The 18,486-nt window shown below is 42.4% G+C and overlaps 1 protein-coding gene across 3 annotated transcripts in view; it reads left to right on the top strand.

Moving 5' to 3' along the window:
• Window positions 1–18,486, top strand: part of mbtps2 (membrane-bound transcription factor peptidase, site 2) — a 43,994-nt gene that overhangs the window by 9,983 nt on the left and 15,525 nt on the right. Inside the window, exons 4-10 of one of the 3 annotated variants that reach the window (XR_013888691.1) lie at window positions 897–1,000; window positions 5,475–5,602; window positions 5,708–5,826; window positions 11,922–12,108; window positions 15,375–15,469; window positions 16,763–16,958; window positions 17,647–17,923. Coding sequence is in view for 2 of the 3 variants with exons in the window: in XM_080204104.1 (XP_080060230.1) it covers window positions 897–1,000; window positions 5,475–5,602; window positions 5,708–5,826; window positions 11,922–12,108; window positions 15,375–15,469; window positions 16,763–16,958 (829 nt within the window). In the remaining variant the exon portion in view is untranslated. The remainder of the gene's footprint in view (window positions 1–896; window positions 1,001–5,474; window positions 5,603–5,707; window positions 5,827–11,921; window positions 12,109–15,374; window positions 15,470–16,762; window positions 16,959–17,646; window positions 17,924–18,486) is intronic. The other 2 variants (XM_080204105.1, XM_080204104.1) reach the window with 2 other exon arrangements.

Below are 18,486 nucleotides of genomic sequence, written 5' to 3'. Positions count from 1 at the left end.
GAGTTAATTAAGAAAAACCATCACAGATTTATTGAGGACAAATCATGTGTAACTAACCTTAATTTTTTTTGGTGAGACAAGAGAGAGGCTTAGAATCCGCAATGACTTCAATGAGACCCATGAGGTTGGGCTTTTAGAGTATGAGTTCTGATTGAGGTCCCCCTAAGTTAATTTGATTTTGTTTATTTGGTTAGAGGTTCCTAATTGAGGTCATTATTGCCTGCCCAATCAAGGAACCTCACCTGTATGAGGTCTATTGTTAATTTCAGGTCTCCTGGCACACTGCATTCTGACTTTGCACCAAAGAACTCTAGGAGTGGAATTGAGTTTGTAAATGAAGGGAACCAGTGAAGGGACATTGACCTCTGGGAAGTTATTTTAGGATCGTAGAATATGTATAGTTCCAAAGAGGCCGTTCCGGCCCATGAAATCTGCACCGACTCTCTGACTGAGTATCTTTCCCAGGCCTTTTCCCCCACACAGCACAGGAAGGCCCTTTGGCCCTCCAAGCCTGCAGTGACCATGCTGCCCGACTGAACTAAAGCTCCCTATCCTTCTGGGGACCATATCCCTCTATTCTCATCCTAAAGAACAAAGAAAATCTTTGTGACAAAGCTGCTCACATTTAATATTGGGGAGTGACAGGGACTTAAGCCACTCAATCATTTTTGCCTTCCTTTGCCTGGAGTATTTGCTTTGTTTAAGGTTACAGTAATCTGCCCATCGTGTAGCTGTCACTTCATGGGCTAACTGTGAAATCTCTAATTGCTTCCTGTATTCAGTCTCCTTATCTTGCATGCAATTCCTGGTACCAGTGGAGCTAGTGTCCAGGGCCTCGCAATAGGGAATGTGATATTAATTGTGGCAATAACTATTACTCCTGTTAACATTAACAGGTGCCTGGTGTGAACCTGCCAATCAGTCAGATGGTATATTTCTTCTCTGCGATTCTGATCAGTGGTGTCATCCATGAAATAGGCCATGGAGTGGCTGCTGTCAGGTACATCATTATTCTGTATTTGCCCATTCTTTCTGTCAAGATAGAGTTGTATGAAGTGGCTTGTTCCATTCCACTCTGAACTTCAGAGGTTGTTTGGTTTTTGTGTTTTTTTGCTTTCTTTCTCCAGAGAATGCTGTGAAATGATGGAAGAGTTTGCAGGCTGATTAACAATCTCATAAGCGATGAGGTGACATGAAAGCTGCTTCTGTGGATGTGGTAATCTTTATTTCAGCCATGAGGATGGTTAGTCCTGTACTTGGGAATGGCTTTCTGGGCTTCCTGGATCCAGGCATGGGGTGGGAGAGATGGCACTTGCACCCTCCAGGCATAAGCATCTCACAAGTTTTGAAACCGGAATTGGGAGCCAGAACTCCGGTCTCTCCTTGGAAGACATGTCTACTGCTGATTTCAACGCACTCCTTTTTGAGCCAGAGATGAATCAAAGGCTTGTCAGGAGCTGTTTGAAGTTCAATGCCATCATTGTCAGAATGAGGTTGTTCTAGGATTTCCCCATTAACATTTAAATTTTGCAACACAACTCTCATTCTTTCTATCCATCTCCTTTCATTCTCCACATTCTCCTTTCATTCTCCTTCCAGTCAGACTAAAGGTGGCAGTACCAAGGACAGGAGCTGGTGTTGATACAATTGATATTGCTGGAATGTTTTAATGTGATTGGCTCTTAAATGTTCTCAATGATGGGCAATAAGTGCTGGTCCAGCCAGTGACGCCCGCATCCCATGAATGATTTTTTTAAAAAATTGCAGGAAAAAGGAGACATGCATCTTGCAAAAAGAGACAAGCTTTACATCTTACACTCATTGGGACACTTCACAAGAATACCAATATAATGGGGAAACAATAATTCGTACTGTCTGGGAAGAGACTACCAATTGGTTGGCAAGTGTGCTCTGGTAAAGTCGATGCCATGCAGAATGCATCAGTTGTTGGTGACTGACAGTTAACTGCCAAGCATAATTTGAAATTTAAACCAGGCAACATAAGCCTGATTGACCAAGGCATTGTCCTGAAGAATGATACAGCGAATGGCTGTCACTTGTTCTACAGAGCTGCAACAGGCACAACATGTGTACGTAGTATTTCTGCCCTCAGAGTAGGGCCTGTATAGTAATGTATGCAGCTTCCAGTATACACACATGTATTGTCTCTCATGTTGGACACCATGTTTTGATTTTTGCAAGGATAGGCTGGTTGTGTATGATCTGTACCTTTCCCATTGTGAACAGTGGAAGGGACCTGCTATTTGCTATGATATACCAGTCTTGGGGACGTATGTAACATCACACTGACAGTTATACCGCATTGCTCATTTGTGTGATAGGCAGCATCCTGTTAGTGGTAAATATCACTTGTGTTACAACGTGAAACAGCTGTTTCTCGCACGTTTGAGATACCTTACCCTTGCCAAAGTCATCTGAAGTAGACTGGCCACTTTTTTGGAAAACATTTGCTAAATAATCGTCAGTTACTTACGCTGACGACCACTTGTAAGACTGTCAGTTGGGCTGGTGTGTGTACTGGAAGCTATAGATATTAATACACAAGGCCCTGTTTTTACAGGCAAAAAGAACACGTGCACACATTGCCTGTTTCAGCTGAACAAAATAAGTGGTAGTCATTCACTGTTCTCAGGGCAATGCCTTGATGAATCAGGGTCAAGATGCCTAGTTTACATTTCAAACAATGTTTGACAGTTAACTGTCGGTCGCCATCAACTGCCGCATTCAGAGTGCACTTGCCAACCAATTAGCTCTGTCTTCTCAGACAGTATAAATGTGTTGTTCCCCTGACATTGGTAATCTTACAATGGTTCCGATGCATACAAGATGAAAAATTTCAACAAAATGTCTTATTTCAGCATTACTTAAATTCTGTACTGCCAAACGATTTATTGCTGGAGTATTGGGCTGTATTTTGTGTGCCTGTTGCTTGCTTACCTGGGGGTTACTTTACCCAAGGTAGGGGAGGTATGCGGCTTGCCTGTGCACCAGCTGAGGCCTTTAGCCACTTAAGGGTCTCATCCCACTGTCACAGGGATTTTTCCCATGGCAAGGGAGGCTTACACCAACTGTCCAGGGTCGTGCCTCCTATCTGTGCATCCAGTTGGAGATACCTAACTCCCCTTAGTCAGCACCCTACCCTCTGCCTAATTATTCCTAGTTTGAGAATAATAGAGGGTCTGCAGATAAGTTCTCAAATTACAATAAAACTTGGGGTCTTGTGGCTACTTGCATGGACCAAAGTTGAAATATTAGATTTCAGGAAGCATATCTAGAGGTGTGAGGAGGAAGCTAAGATAGATCATTGAATCAACTAAAACAGGAAAACAGTGATTAAAACTACAGGTAAAGAACATGTATAAACTAATTTTCAAAACTGCAGATAAGAAGGAAAATATAATGTAAAAAGTATGCAGTGTTTTTTTAAGAACTGTTTTGTGATTATATTTATAAGGTTTGACAGAAGGTGAGCTTCCTAGCACACGTGCCTGTTTCCATTGCCTGTACATCACTATACTTGGGCCCTGGCTGGGCTCATCTGTTACTGAGACCCTCACTCCTGCCTTGTTACTCCATCTGGTCACTTCGATACATCCCTGGCTGGTTACTAACCTTGCACCCTCTGTAAACATGCAGTCACCTGAAGCTCTGCTGCCTGTTCCATACTCACCAAGTCACTTTCCTGATCATGTCTGCATTCACTGGAACTGGATGTTTAATTTTGGTTAATAATGCACCTGTGAAGTGCCTTGGAACATTTTATTATGATAAAAACATTTGTTGTTATTGTTGATGAACTGCTTATTTTTACTTTAGATTTATCTGTTGCATTAGGTGACATCAAATAATATTAGGAGCCATTTCACAGCATCACCTGTAGATATAAATTTTAAGCTCTCGGAGACAAGGGTAGCCCAAAATAGGCAGGAAAGAACTGAAGCGATTTTCAGATAGTTTATTTAGAAGCAGTGGTTCAGGTATTAGCAAAATAATAGGGAAGGCTGTGACTCATGACAGCAGTGGGAGGTTTACTGATCCTGGAGGATGAGTGGATGAATGGCATCAAATGTATGTTGATCTCTGTAGTTTGTAGCAACAGCAATCTGCTGTTAGGAAACTCTTAGCCTATACTCCCTCCACCTTCCCCTGGCCCTCCTCCACCTTCCCTTGGTCTTCATCCATCTGAAGGAGGTGGCTGCCTGACCAGGACTGTCCTCTGCCTCCGAGTGTCCATTGATATATTTTATTCCTAGGGGCTGTTTTTGCTGTAAGTCAATTGCTTGTTCAAATAGTTCTAGCCAATGACTGCAAGACAACACACCCCCTTCATCTCCCCATCCCTGCCTTCCATCTCTGGAGCTCATGGACATTTAGTTTATTACATGCTGCGAGCCATTTGTTAGCCTATACTGAAACCCTGTACAGATTGGAGAGCACAATGTGCTTGACTTAGGAATGCCAACGTGCAAGTATGAATCTGGGCAAAATTGCCAAATGGAGTCGTTCAGTTTGAAAGGGAGAACAAAGGAACATGGCTGGAATTTTCCAGCTGTTCATGCTTCGTCACCATTGCAAACAAGAATGGAGAATTAGGTGCTTAGCCAAATCCCTCTTCGCTGTATCAGGACCAGCAAATCCCATTGGCATGAATGGCCAGAGAGTTACACTCCAGAGTATTACATGGAGTAAAACTGCAGAAAGGTGCAACACTTTGGGAGTACTTGCACAGGAAACACAAAGCCAGTGTGCAGGTACAGCAGGGAGTCAGGGAAACTAATGGAATGTTGGTCCTCCTTTCAAAGGGGTTGGAGTGTAATGGTAAGTAAGTCTTACTGCACCAATACAAGGTACTGGTGAGACCATATCTGGAGTCCGTAAACAGTTTTGGTCCCCATAAATAAGGAAAGATTATTTTGTTGGAGAAGTTCATTAGGATGATCTCTGATATGGTGAAATGTCTTACGAGGAGAGGTTAAACGGGTTGGGATTTTACTCATTGGAATTTACAAGAATAAGATTCTTCTCATTCGAAAACTGTAAGATTAAGGGGCTTGACAGGGTAAATGCTGAAACAATCTCATGGGAGAGTTTAGGACAAGAGGACATAGTCTCAGAATAAAGGGGCACCAATTTAACACTGAGAGGAGGAAACATTCCTTCTGAGGATTGAAAGTTTTTGAAACTCGTTGCCACAGAGAGCTGTGTCTTTGTGTATATTTAAGGCTGAGATAGATCTTTGCTCAGTAAGGGAATCAAAGGTTATGGGAAAAGGGCAGGAAAGTGGATGTGAGGGAATGTTGGATCAGCCATAATACTATTGAATGGCAGAGCATGTCCAAGGGACCAAATGGCCTAATTCTGTTCCTCTTTCTTATGGTCTTTTGAGAATTGTTCTGCTGCTGAATTTTAACGTTATTGTCTCTCCTCCTCCACACCCCCCTTTTACTGTGCAGGGAGCAAGTGCGATTTAATGGTTTTGGAGTGTTCATTTTCATCATCTACCCTGGAGCCTTTGTTGACCTGTACACAAACCACTTGCAGTTGATATCCCCGATCCAACAACTCCGAGTATTTTGTGCAGGTAAATCTCACCTCTGTCTCGGGATGAATTCAGTTCTGTTTAAGACTGACTTCATTACCTTCAGCTTCAAATGTAAAGAAGGTTTTTTTTTAACTATTTTGACAGGTGTGTGGCACAACTTCATCCTGGCATTGATGGCTTTGCTGGCCCTGTACTCATTGCCAATCTTCCTATTTCCCCTTTACTACACAGGAATTGGGGCACTGGTCACTGAAGTCACTGAGGTAATTCATTCATTATCTGAACAAAACTAGCAGGAGTTTCAGTCACGTCTTGGTCTGCAGTATACTGAGATCACTGCTGTACACTCTATTATTAAGTATCTCTTTGAAAATCCCATTTTCTCTTAAATGCCTCCAAGAAGTAATGAAACTTGTATGGTATCTTTTTAAAGTTTTCTTCTCTTTTGTCCTTGAGCTTTAAGATTGATCCAAATGCAAGGTAGAAACAAATAATTTGCATTTATGTGGAGGCCTTTCAGGACTTGGTTTCTATTCCCATTTGAGGGGCAGTAACTCTGACAGTGGAGTTCCGATAGTGTAACATTCTGTCAGTACTGCACTGGACTGTCAGCCTAGATTATGTGTTCAAGTTTGTGGAGTGAGGCTTGTACCCATAACCTCCTGATCCAGAGGAAGGAGTGTTGAGGGAATGTATTACAGGACAGTGCAACCTTTAAGGATTTGCTCATGACAACTTCTTTGCATTTATTATTAAGAGGATTTTTTTGTTTCCTTGTGACAATTTGTTTATTCTTTCATGGAATGTGGGGATTGCTGGCTTGGTCAACATTTATTGCCCAATCTCTAATTGACCTTGGATAGTGGTGGTGAACTGCTTCTTGAACTACTGCAGTCCATGAGGTGTGGGTGCATCCACAGTGCTGTCAAGGAAGTTCCAGGATTTTGACCCAGTGATAGTGAAGGAACGCAGTGTATTTTCAAGTCAGGATGGAGTGTGACTTTTTTTCTATATTGTACCAGTTTAAGTAGATGTTGCCGGGCTGACTTCTCCAGGAATGCACCAGTGAAGTCCTTCAGCCACCCCTTCCTTTGTTGTCCCTGAATCAAACTGATGTTAATTAGAAAGCATTAGAGCAGTGAAGTAGTTTCAGCTATCTCAATGCAGTGACTGCAACTTCTTCATCGACTTCAACAGGTTCCTTCAAATCCCAGGAAGCCAGTTCAACAATACTGGAGAATACTGAATCTGTCCTGAACATCTCCATTTTCCACACAGTATTTTGCCCTGACGTTTGTAAAACCCCAGCGATTTTTGAGACGTGAATTGTCAACCTCCATGCTGTCTCCATTACTTGTTACTTACCTTGACTGTTTGAATCTTGACTGCATTAGTTACTGCCACTGCTCTGCTTCCAGACAAGCATCAGTCAACACTTCAAAATTAATGAGTTCTGGGGATACGTTGAGGAAGTGAAAGGTGCTATATAAATTCAAGTTTATTCTTTATCAGATTTCACTATCTCTTTAACTCCGCTAGTGAATGAATTTTTCTGAAAATTATAGGCATCTTCAATTTAATTATTTTCTCTCAGTCTTGCTTCTTACTAAGATTGGGACAGCACACTGGTTAGCACTGCTGTTCCACAGTACCAAGGACCTAGGTTTGATTCCAGTCTTGAGTGACTGGGAAACTATTCAGTTTACTGTATTATGAGTTCCATGGAGAAACACAATCCAAAAGCAGCAAACTTACTGATGGTTCCAACAAGAAGACCAATGGACCAGATTTTACTTTTTATTACTTTTATTTTAACAATCAAACCAAAATCAATATGGATTAAAGATGAATTAATAGGTAAATAATGATGGGTAGAACTATAAGTCAGCAACAGTGACACACTGTGAAAGCACCCCATTTCACACCTCCACCAGATAAAACAAAGGTAGATCGCAATGATTTGCTGGGTGGATCATACAAAACACTAATTATAGTTACAAAGTCCTTTGCAGCTCAGAATTTCTCTGGTGAAATTCCAGCTCTGTTGTCTGTCCTGCAGCACTGGGAAGAGCTTGAATAGCTGTGTCTTTTTACCTGGTTTTGACCGTTATCAGTTTCTCCGGCAACTGAAATTTCCATTTCTACTTCAGCTTCAGTTTCCCTTTCAGTTAGCAGCAGTTCCCATTTCAATTCCAGTTGGGTTCTGCCTCAAAAAATAAAAGCGTTGAAATCATGTCTCTCAACAACAGGAGGAGGCATTCAGCCCCTCAAGCCAGTTGCATCATTCAATTTGATCACTGCTGGTTGACTTCAATTGACATTGAAGTAGAGGTCAGAGCCTTCCCTGGGCTATATCCATTGCAGTAAGACTTTTAGTGGGAGTTTCTATGCAGCCTGTGTAGCTCAGTTGGTCTACAATGGGATTCTTAAATCAATGTTTCAAATCCTACATTGGGTAGTAAACTTTTTCTGAAACATTTTAGTCAAAATATTTTTTATTGATTTTTTGTTTTAAATCAAAAAATTGTTCTCAACCTAAATATTACAATCCGATCTCCTCCATATTAGAAGTTGAGAATCTCATTTACTGAAGTACCCTGATTAGATATTTTCATTAATTGAATCATTAGAAGCATGTTTTACAGTTACTAAATGAAAGGTGGGCTAGATGAAATAACTTGGAATTGATTAAGGACTCTAGAGACGTAAAAATGAATAATTTGAACTTTATTGTTAGTTTGTGTCAGTCCAGCCTTTTTGTTTCAAGGCTGCCAACCGGCTCTCTGCCACTGAGACTGCAACTGAGCACGTGTAGGAAGTGCTTCCTCTTGTGTTATGATCCACAACCATTCAAGACTTGTGGTCAGGAGATTCTTGGAGACTGAGGGATTAGTCAATGAAGTGGAATTGATGTAAATGTTCTGTCATGATCTTGTCGGATGATGGAACAATGTTGGGCCTGCTCCTACGACTCCTTTCATTTGTCCTTATGACCTTGAGCTTAACACCTTTTTGGAGATGCCTCCACATTTTCACAAGCGTTTTTGCTTCTGATGTCACCCTTGAATAATCTAATTCTCATTTTAAGATTGTTCCCCTTTGCTCTGAAATCTGTGTTAGGATGCTGGACCCGAACGTCAAGGTAAATTATGAGGCCAGACTAGATCCCAACAATTGATCTGTTTTAGCATAAATATGAGGAAGGGATGCTTTGCTCCAGGAATAATTCCACTGACAAATTAGGGATCTTTTTATCAAAACAAGCTTTATTCATAATACAGTTTAAGTATAACTCTAACAAAATGAAGCAGTTGAAGGATCGTTGAACGATCTTTAAATATAAAAAGAAACAACTCTTAATTTCTATCACTATTTCAGTTACAAGTAAGCAACAGTCTCTCCATAAAGTTAAACCTCACTTTAAATACAACTAAATTATTTTAAATTGTGATAATAGGAACCATGAAGGTTCCAGAGAGACTTTTCAAAGAGAGAGATACAGTTTGTAGGTTTATTTCTTTAAACCGCCCTCTCCAGCAACTAAACATGGAAAAAACTGTGCTTTCTACTCCTAACTTAGCTCCTCCCACTTCTACTATTACATGTGGAGAAGGATAGGTCGCACGGCAGGTCAAGGTTTATAATTGGGGCAGCGGTAATTATGATGTGATTAGGCAAGAATTAAGGAACAGAAACTGTCAGGTATGGGCACAAACGAAAAGTGGAGCCTTTTCGAGGAACAAATACTGCGCCTCCTTGATAGGTATGTCCCTGGCAGACAGGGAGGGAATGGCCGAGTGAGGGAACCATGGTTCACAAAGGAGGTTGAATGTTTCCTTAAGAGGAAAAGGAAGTGTATGTAAGGATGAAAAAACAAGGTTCAGTTGGGTTGCTTGAGGGTTACAAGGTAGCTAGGAATGAGTTAAAGAAAGCGCTTAGGAGAGCTAGGAGGGGGCATGAGAAGTTCTTGGCAGGTCAGATAAAGGAAAACCCCAAGGCTTTTTATTCTAATGTGCGAAATAAAAGAATGACCAGGGTGAGGTTAGGGCCAGTCAAGGATGGTAGTGGGAACTTGTGCATGGAGTCAGAAGAGAGAGGTGAGGCACTGAATGAATACTTTTCTTCAGTGTTCACTAAGGAGAGGGGCCATGTTTTTGAGGTTGAGTGCATGATACAGGCTGATAGAGTGGTGGAAGTAGATATTCTGAGGGAAGATGTATTAGCAATTTTGAAAAACCTGAGGGTAGATAAGTCCCCTGGGCCAGATGGGATACATCCTAGATACTTTGGGAGGCAAGGGATGAGATTGAAGAGCCTTTAGCTTTGATCTTTGGGTCCTCACTATCCACGGGGATTGTGCCAGAGGACTGAAGAGTGGCGAATGTTGTTCCTCTCTTCAAGAAAGAAATAGGAATGACCCTGGTAATTATAGGCCCGTTAGTCTTACTTTGGTGTTCGGTAAGTTAATGGAAAGTGTCTGAAAGATAGGATTTATGACCATTTGGAAAGATGCAGTTTAATTCAGGATAGTCAGCACGGTTTCGTGAGAGGTAAGTCCTGCCTCAGAAATTTGATTGAATTCTTCGAGGAGGTAACTAAGTGTGTAGACGAAGGTAGAGCAGTTGATGTCGTATACATGTATTTTATTAAGGCGTTTGATAAGGTTCCCCATGGTAGGCTCATGAAGGAAGTAAGGAGGTGTGGGATAAAAGGAAATTTGGCCGACTGGATAAATAACTGGCTGTCTCATAGAAGACAGAGGGTGGTGGTGGAGGGAAAATTTTCAGACTGGAGGCCAGTTACCAGCGGTGTACCACAGGGATCAGTGCTGTGTCCTCTGCTATTTGTGATTTTTATCAATTACTTGGAAGAAGGGGCTGAAGGGTGAGTTAGTAAATTTGCTGATGACGCCAAGATTGGTGGAGTAGTGGATGAGGTGGAGGGCTCTTGCAGGCTGCAAAGAGACATTGATAGGATGTAGAGCTGGGCCAAAAAGTGGCAGATGGAGTTTAACCCTGATAAGCACGAGGTGATTCATTTTGGTAGGGCAAACTTGAATGCGGATTACAGGGTCAACGGCAGGGTTCTGAGGAATGTGGAGGGGTTCATATCCACAGATCTCTGAAAGTTGCCTCTCAAGCGGATAGAGCTGTGAAGAAGGCTTATAGTGTGTTAGCATTTATTAACAGGGGGTTTGAGTTTAAGAGCCATGGGGTTAGGCTGCAACAATACCGGACCTTGGAATATTGTGTTCAGCCCTGGTCACCTCACTAAGTAGCATGTGGAAGCATTGGAGAGAGTGCATTGGAGGAGATTTACCAGGATGCTGCCTGGTTTGGAGGGTAGGTCTTATGAGGAAAGGTTGAGGGAACTGGGGCTTTTCTCTTTAGGGCGGAGGAGAATGAGAGGTGACTTAATAGAGGTTTATAAGATGATGAGGGGGATAGATAGAGTGGGTGTGCAGAGACTATTTCCTCGAGTGGATGTAGCTGTTACTAGGGGGCATAACTTTAAGGGTCATGGTGGGAGATATAGGAAGGATGTCTGAAGTAGGCTCTTCACTCAGAGAGTGGTTGGGGCGTGGAATACACTGCCTGCTGTGATAGTGGAGTCGGACACTAGGAACTTTCAAGCAGTTATTGGATAGGCACGTGGAGCACACCAGAACGATAGGGAGTGGGATAGCTTGATCTTGGGTTCCGACATAGCTCAGCACAACATTGAGGGCCAAAGGGCCTGTACTGTGCTGTACTGTTCTTTGTTTCTATGACTAAATGATCCTATATACCTAACTCATCTTTCATTCCTTTAATCAAAAAAGACCCAGGGGTCTTCTGTAGTTATAAACAAAAAGCAATTAGCTTCATTCTAATTAAACATTACAGGGTTAAAGTAAGGGTTTATTCTGTTTTCCAGCATCTGCTGCATTCCTTCAGAAATACTGACTCTCTAGAAAAAACTGAATCTTAAAGCAGTGCCCGTAAACATAAAATATATCAATAGCACAGTATCATCACATTGTCCACCAGAGAAAATAGTTCTCTCCATCTAATTTATTAAACTCTTCTTTCATCTAATCTTAATTATATCACTGCTTAATCTTCTATATTCAAGGACCATAAAATAGAATCCATTCAGTGCAAAAGGACATGATTTGACCCGTCAAGTCTGCACTAACTCTGACAGAGCATCTTGCCCAGGCCCATCCCCTAAGCACCGCCCCCACAGTGCTACCGTGCCTAGCAACAGTTCCTAAGTTTGTGTGCAGAACAGAATGTGCTACTCCAGATGAGGTCTGACTGGAATGTTTAGGACAAATTGTTAGTATATTTAATCACGTACATCTTCTGTTTCTCAGAATTCCCCTGCCAGTGGACCGAGAGGACTGTCTATGGGTGATCTTGTGAAATATGTGGAAAATTGTTCAGTTTACAGTGTGGAAGATTGGCACAGATGCATTGAAGAGATCTCTGTGAAACCACAAACTGGATACTGTGTCAAAGAGGCAAACCTGCAACACCTGAACTCTGTGGGCCGAGGTACTGGTACGCAATATTTAGTGGGCAATCTTACCAAAAAAAAAAATTAAGTGCTGAATGAGTGAGAAGACAGAAGTTTCAGACTCGTTTCATGGTTGAGTTTTAAAAAAAAGCAATTGTATGGCACTTCATCAAAGTGCCAGGATGTGATTCTCACCAGAACGGGGTGGAGTGGAGCCTGATCTCACCCTTGAAATTGGCTGCTGAGCTCTAGATTTGCCATTGCACAGGTGCCCCAATCACCCCGCCCCCACCCTGATCGCCACCAAGGTTGATCAACCCCCCCCCCCCCCCACCCAAGGGGCACTGCCAGCCCTACCCAGGACCACCTGGGGACCATCAGTGGCCTCTGTTTTCATCAGTGTCTGGTCTCCATTTGTGGAGACCATAGTGATTTTCGCCTACAAGGACCTCAACTGGTGGGCAGGTACAGCCAAGTGAGCTCGGGTGATAGCGTCTGGGACTCACTAAGGTCATGGTAATCACGTCATGATTATTGAAATTGACTTTGTGCCCTTTCTGAGTGCAAAGTCAATTTCGCCAGCAAGATCACAAGAGGTGACAAACTGGGTGTGATCCTAATCTTTTGCCTCTTGCCCGATCTTCCTGGCTCGCTATGTCGATCGACTGGTGGGATGAGCTGGTAAAATGCCCCCTTAAGAGTATAGGTTAGAGATACAAATAAAAATAAAATGCTACAAGCATTCAGCAGGTGTGGAAGCAACTGAAAGAAGAACAGAGAAGATCTGTGATGGCTTAGAAAGGAGGAGAGATTAAGTGACAACATACAAGGGTGCATGGTTAAAGGAGGTAATAACAGACCAAGTGGGAAATAAGATGGGTCTAGAGAAGGGAAGAATGAAAAATTTCACAAATGGAAGACTCTGAGATGAGGGGAAAGAATGAAGAAAGACAAGTGGACCTCAGGGATGTGGCCATTAACATTGAACATTTTGCACCTTTAAATCTTTCATTTTCTCTCAGTCATTGCTGAAAATAGTGAGTGGCTGCACTGAAGTCAATGGGAGTGGTGGAGGGGGAGGCGTAGGCTAGTGTCTTCGAGGTCACACCTCTGTCTTCCTTCCTCCATTTTCCTGATCTGTAGCAACTCCTGGTTGGTCAGGTTGTCCTGGTCTTCCTCCACCCTCTTGGTATTCTATTCAATTCCTTCTCATGGAGGAATGTTAAAGATCTCATGGCCTTAATTGAGGAAAGAGCTGGGGATTTCTTCCTGGTGTCCTGGCCAATATTTATCCCTGAACCAACATCACCAAATAGATTATCTGGCCATCTATGGGATCTGGCTTGTATAGATAGGTTGCTGGATTTTCTCATGTTATGTCAATGATTTCAGAATTTACAGTTGATTTGAACATTGAAAATATTATTAACTGTGATGAGGTTAGTCTTCAACTTCAAATGGACAATGTTGTGGATTAGGCATACAATTGTTCAATGCAGATAAGTGATTCATTTTGAAGGAAAAATGTGGTGAGATATAAAATACAAAATCAAAGGAGAAACTCTAAAAGAAATGTAAGATTAAAGGGACATGGGTAACATGTATATAAGTCATTGATGTTAGCAAGGTGTTGAGAGAACGGTTAATATAGCACGTGGTCCCCCAGGTTTTATGAATAGGGACATTGAATACAAAAGTACGGAGATTATGTTGAACTTGTGTAAGACACTAGTTAGGCTTCATCTGTAGACTGTGTCCAGTTCTGAGTGTCATACTTGAGGGATTTTGTGGAAGTATTGGAGAGAGCACAGAGGAGATTCACAAGAAAGATTCCAGGGATAAAGAATGGTCGCTGTGAGGATAGATTGGAGGTTGGGACTGTTCTCTTTGGAGAAAAGAAGGCTGAGAGGTGACTTGAGAGAGATATTCAACATCCTGAGGGGTATAGACAGTGAGAAACTGTTTCTTCTTAACAAAACATCAAGAGCAATAAGGTACAGATTAAAAATAATTAGCAAAAAGGATAGAAGTGATGTGAGACTTGATGGGCTGAATGGCTGCTTTCTGCACTGTTAAAGATTGTGATTCGTGATCGGGGGGATGTGTTGTAAAAGAGAGCTGGATTCATACACCAGGAAGTGTGTAATGGAGGGGAAGGAATGGAAGGAAGCCACGCTGGTGTTGATTGGTTAGATTGAATGTCTTTTCCTGCCCTGTTGGTTCCAGCTAGAAAATTTCCTTGTGCCCCATCTTTGTGTTCAGTGCTGCAATTGGACACTTCATCCAGGATTTATCGATTCCTCTACATTTGCTGATCTGAGAGTGAGGTCTCTATACTGGCATCAGTGGTTAGCTGGTCACCTCATTGCTGCTTGTATTTGTGACCCTAAGATCATTTACAGCTTTCAACATGATCCTCCTTCTCCTTTTCCCACTCTGATGTCTATGTCTCTGGCCCCATTATGCAACCTCACACAGACCCAAGTCCAGAATCAAACCTAGATCCCTGGTGCTGTTTTTTTAAAATTCATTCATGGGACATGGTTGTCACTGGCTGGCCAGTACTTACTGACCTGCCATCCTGCTCTATTACATCCAATCCACAGAATTGTGTGGTATGTGTATACATATGTAATGTAATCAGAATGGACAAACATGGACCACTTGACATCTCCCAATCCTGTTTCTCTTGGCCTGTGTGGGCCCTTTGAGTATCTTTGATTTTCATCACTCCACCATTGCTGGCCTTACCTTCAATTTGCCGGTGATCTAAATTCTGGAATATTCTCCCAACACCTCTGTATGGGATGGCATGGTGGTATAGCAGTTAATATTTCACTGTGCCCTTCAGTGCTAGGGACATGCGTTCAATTCTGGCCTCAGGTGATTGCCTGTGTGGAGTTTGTACATTCTCCCTGTGTCTGCATGAGTTTCCTCCCACAGTACAATGATGTACAGGTCGGGTGGATTAGTCATGGTAAATGTGCAAGGTTACAGGGATGAAGCTTTTGGTGACATCCTAATTTCGTCTGATGTAGCTTATTGCCAGGCTTTCTTTTTAGAACACTTCTATGAGGCACCTTGGGATATTTTGAATGTTCCAGCTGCAGCCCTACAAGTCGTTGCTGTTGTTCTGTGCACTGTGTCCTGACCAGCTGTTACTCCTTCATATATAACTTTTTAATCCTGGCCTCTTCTCGCATCTGTTAATGATGGTCTTCAAAATATTTAAGAAAGTAGATTATAAAGCCTAAAGAACTCGCTCAAAGTGCTGACTTGATTCAGTGGAGTAACCTGTTCTTCTGTGCAGTGTACAGGAGACTCGATGGAAGCACAGAATGTTGTAGCAACAACAGCCTGGTGGATATTTGCTTCTCTTACCGTGGAAAGCTGCAAATCTCCCAGGTGAGTCTCTTTGAACTCTGCCCTCGCTGCATGGAGCAGCTGTTTATTCATTGACACAGATATCCACATCCAGCTGTCTTTGTACAAAACTGAATTTTTCCATGGGCATTATTGTGAACTGTGACAATTGGAGGGAAGGATTTGAAGAGGAACATGCTGTTTTGAGAATAGGTTTTCAAAACCAGTGCATAGTGTTTCTGATGAATTTGTTACATCCTGCTGTGATGGGTCTGGCAAGACATGAAATAGAGTAAGAAGTCTCACAACACCAGGTTAAAGTCCAACAGATTTATTTGGTAGCAAAAGTCACTAGCTTTCGGAGTGCTGCTCCTTAGTCAGGTAAGTGGGAGTTCTGTTCACAAGCAAGGCATATAAAGACACAAACTCAATTTACAAAGTAATGGTTGGAATGCGAGTCTTTACAGGTAATCAAGTCTTAAAGTTACAGACAATGTGAGTGGAAAGAGGCTAAACATAGGTTAAATAGGTATTGTCTTCAGCCAGGACAGCTAGTGAGATTTTGCAAGCCCAGGCAAGTTGTGGGGGTTACAGATAGTGTGACGTGAATCTAAGATCCTGGTTGAGGCCGTCCTCGTGTGCAGAACTTGGCTATCAGTCTTTGCTCAGCGGCTGCGAAAAAGTCACTGAAAATATTTTGGAAGGAAATAGATAGATTTCGAGACTCAGTGTCACGTGGTATGGACTCTTAAACTGTAGACATCTTACTTTTAAACTATGTCCGTTGGCTTGAGGTCCCCCCCTGCAAATGGAAACATCCCCCCACTTTCTACCCTACCAAATCCTCTCGGGATCATACATGTTTCAATAAGATCACCTCTCGTTCTTTTAAACTCCAGTGGACTCAACGTGTCTAAACTTTCTCCACAAGATAAGCCCCTTGTTCCAGGAATGAGTTTAATTGATTCAAAAGGTAATGATTCCCCTTGCTGTATATGATCTGCACGTTCTTCCCGTGTCTGCGTGGGTTTCCTCCCGCAGTCCAAAGATGTACATGTTAGATGGATTGGCTGTGCTAAATTGTCTCTTAATATCCAGGGATGTGCAGCTGAGGTGGATTGGCTATGTTAAATTGTCCCTTAGTGTCTGGGGATATGTAGGTTTGGTAGATGGGCCATGATAAATATGTGGGGTTTTAGGGTGGAGGGGAAGGCATAGATGGGATGCTCTTCTGGAAAACCAGGGCAGATTTAATGGACCTGTTGGCCTCTTTCTGCACTGTAGGGATTCTATGATGTACCTCACTCTCTTTTGTATGTTTGTTTGTGTTTGTAGTATGTGTGTCTAGCTGCCAGAAAAGCCATTGAATCCAGCCAAGTATGCCAGAGCCATGCAGACTGTCAGAAGGAGTTGGTGGCCAGCTTGTGTGTGAAACCCTCTCTCGAAAACCAAACCAGGCTGATCAGAGTCAAGCACTCATCTCCCACGGATATGTTATTTCTGGGACACCCTGTGCATCTTCAATATGCAGGTCTGTAACATTCAATACAGTTCTGAATACATCAATTTCTGCACCAAGGATGGGCAAAGCTGAATGGAATATGAAACTCTTGAATATGGTACAATTGTAGATTATAGTGATATGGCACACTGAGATAACAGAGCAACAATTTAAAACCTAGAAATGGAACTAAGTCTCTCATATTTTTCTCATTGTGTCTTCATAAAGGTAGAGCTATAGTGAAAGGACCTGCATTTACATTGTTCCTTTCATGGCCTCGTGACCTCCAGAAGTACTTTCTGGCTAAATGAAGTATTTTGCAAATATAGTCACTATTGTAATATAGGCGACACAGTTGCAAATTTGTGCACACCAAACTCCTACAAACAATAACGTGACAATGACCAGATACTTTTCATGTAGTGCATTGCTTGTGGGAGTGGTGGGAGCAAACTCAATGTAACTGAAAAATGAATTGAATGCATTATTAGAAGAAATTTGCATAGTGCTTTCAAAGAGAAGGCACACAGTGAACTGGATAGCTTCCTCCTGTGCTTCATGTCAACAAGGAGGGAATAATGTTAACATTAATAGCTGCATCAAACCAGGAATTAGCAGAGTGAGGAACGATGTAAGTCATTGCCAGAAGGCTTCTCAAAAGGTTGGATGTAGCAACATAAGGAGGTTTATGTTTTAAGATTATTTATTCGTGTCACAGGTAGGCTTACATTACACTGCAGTGAAGTTACTGTGAAAATCTCTTAGCCGTCACATTCCAATGTCTGTTCGGATACACTGAGGGAGAATTTAGCATGGTCAGTGCACCTCCGGCACATCTTTTGGACTGTGGAAGGAAACCAGATCACCCGGAGGAAACCCAGCAGATGGGGAGAATGTGCAAACTTCACGTACACAGTGACCCAAGCCGGGAATCAAACCTGGATTTCTGGCACTGTGTGGCAACAGTGCTAACCACTGTACCATCATGTTGGGATGTAAGTAATAGGACGTTTTCTGGGATAAACAGAATTAAAATATGACACAATAAAATCTAAAATTTTTGCAGCACAGGTATAGGCCAGGATATTGTGAAATTGTTTATCTCTGAGAGAGCAGGTGAGCCTCAGCTGAATGCTTCAAAGGCCACACTTTCTGTACTGCACTCGACTGTTAACCTGGATTATCTCAAATCTCTGAAGTGGGCCTTGACCTCACGAACTTCTGAGCCAGCAACAAGTGTGCCATCCGTTGGGCCCATCCCAAGTCCTTTGGATGGTGGCACAGCTTTTGCATTTGCCAGTTGGCTGTTTTGATTGACTGTGGGAGCAATTCAGGCCATTGGTTTTCTCTTGAATGACCCATGAAAGTTTAGGTAGATTTGGGGAGATGTTGGCTGGGGGTGGGAGGGCAGTGGAGATGATGTCTGTGCTTCACCATTTTCGCATCTCTGCCCTCTGCAAGCAGTGTTGGTGGAGCCTGGGGCCCACTTACATGTTGGCAACTATCTTGGCTAATGATAAGTCTCACAGCATGTGGATTTCTAATAAACCTATTGGAC

This window comes from Carcharhinus amblyrhynchos, chromosome 15 (assembly GCF_965287045.1).
Source record: "Carcharhinus amblyrhynchos chromosome 15, sCarAmb.v2.hapA, whole genome shotgun sequence".
NCBI lineage: Eukaryota > Metazoa > Chordata > Chondrichthyes > Carcharhiniformes > Carcharhinidae > Carcharhinus > Carcharhinus amblyrhynchos.
The sequence above is the reverse complement of the archived record's forward strand: the minus strand, read 5'-3'. Positions and strand labels throughout refer to the sequence as shown.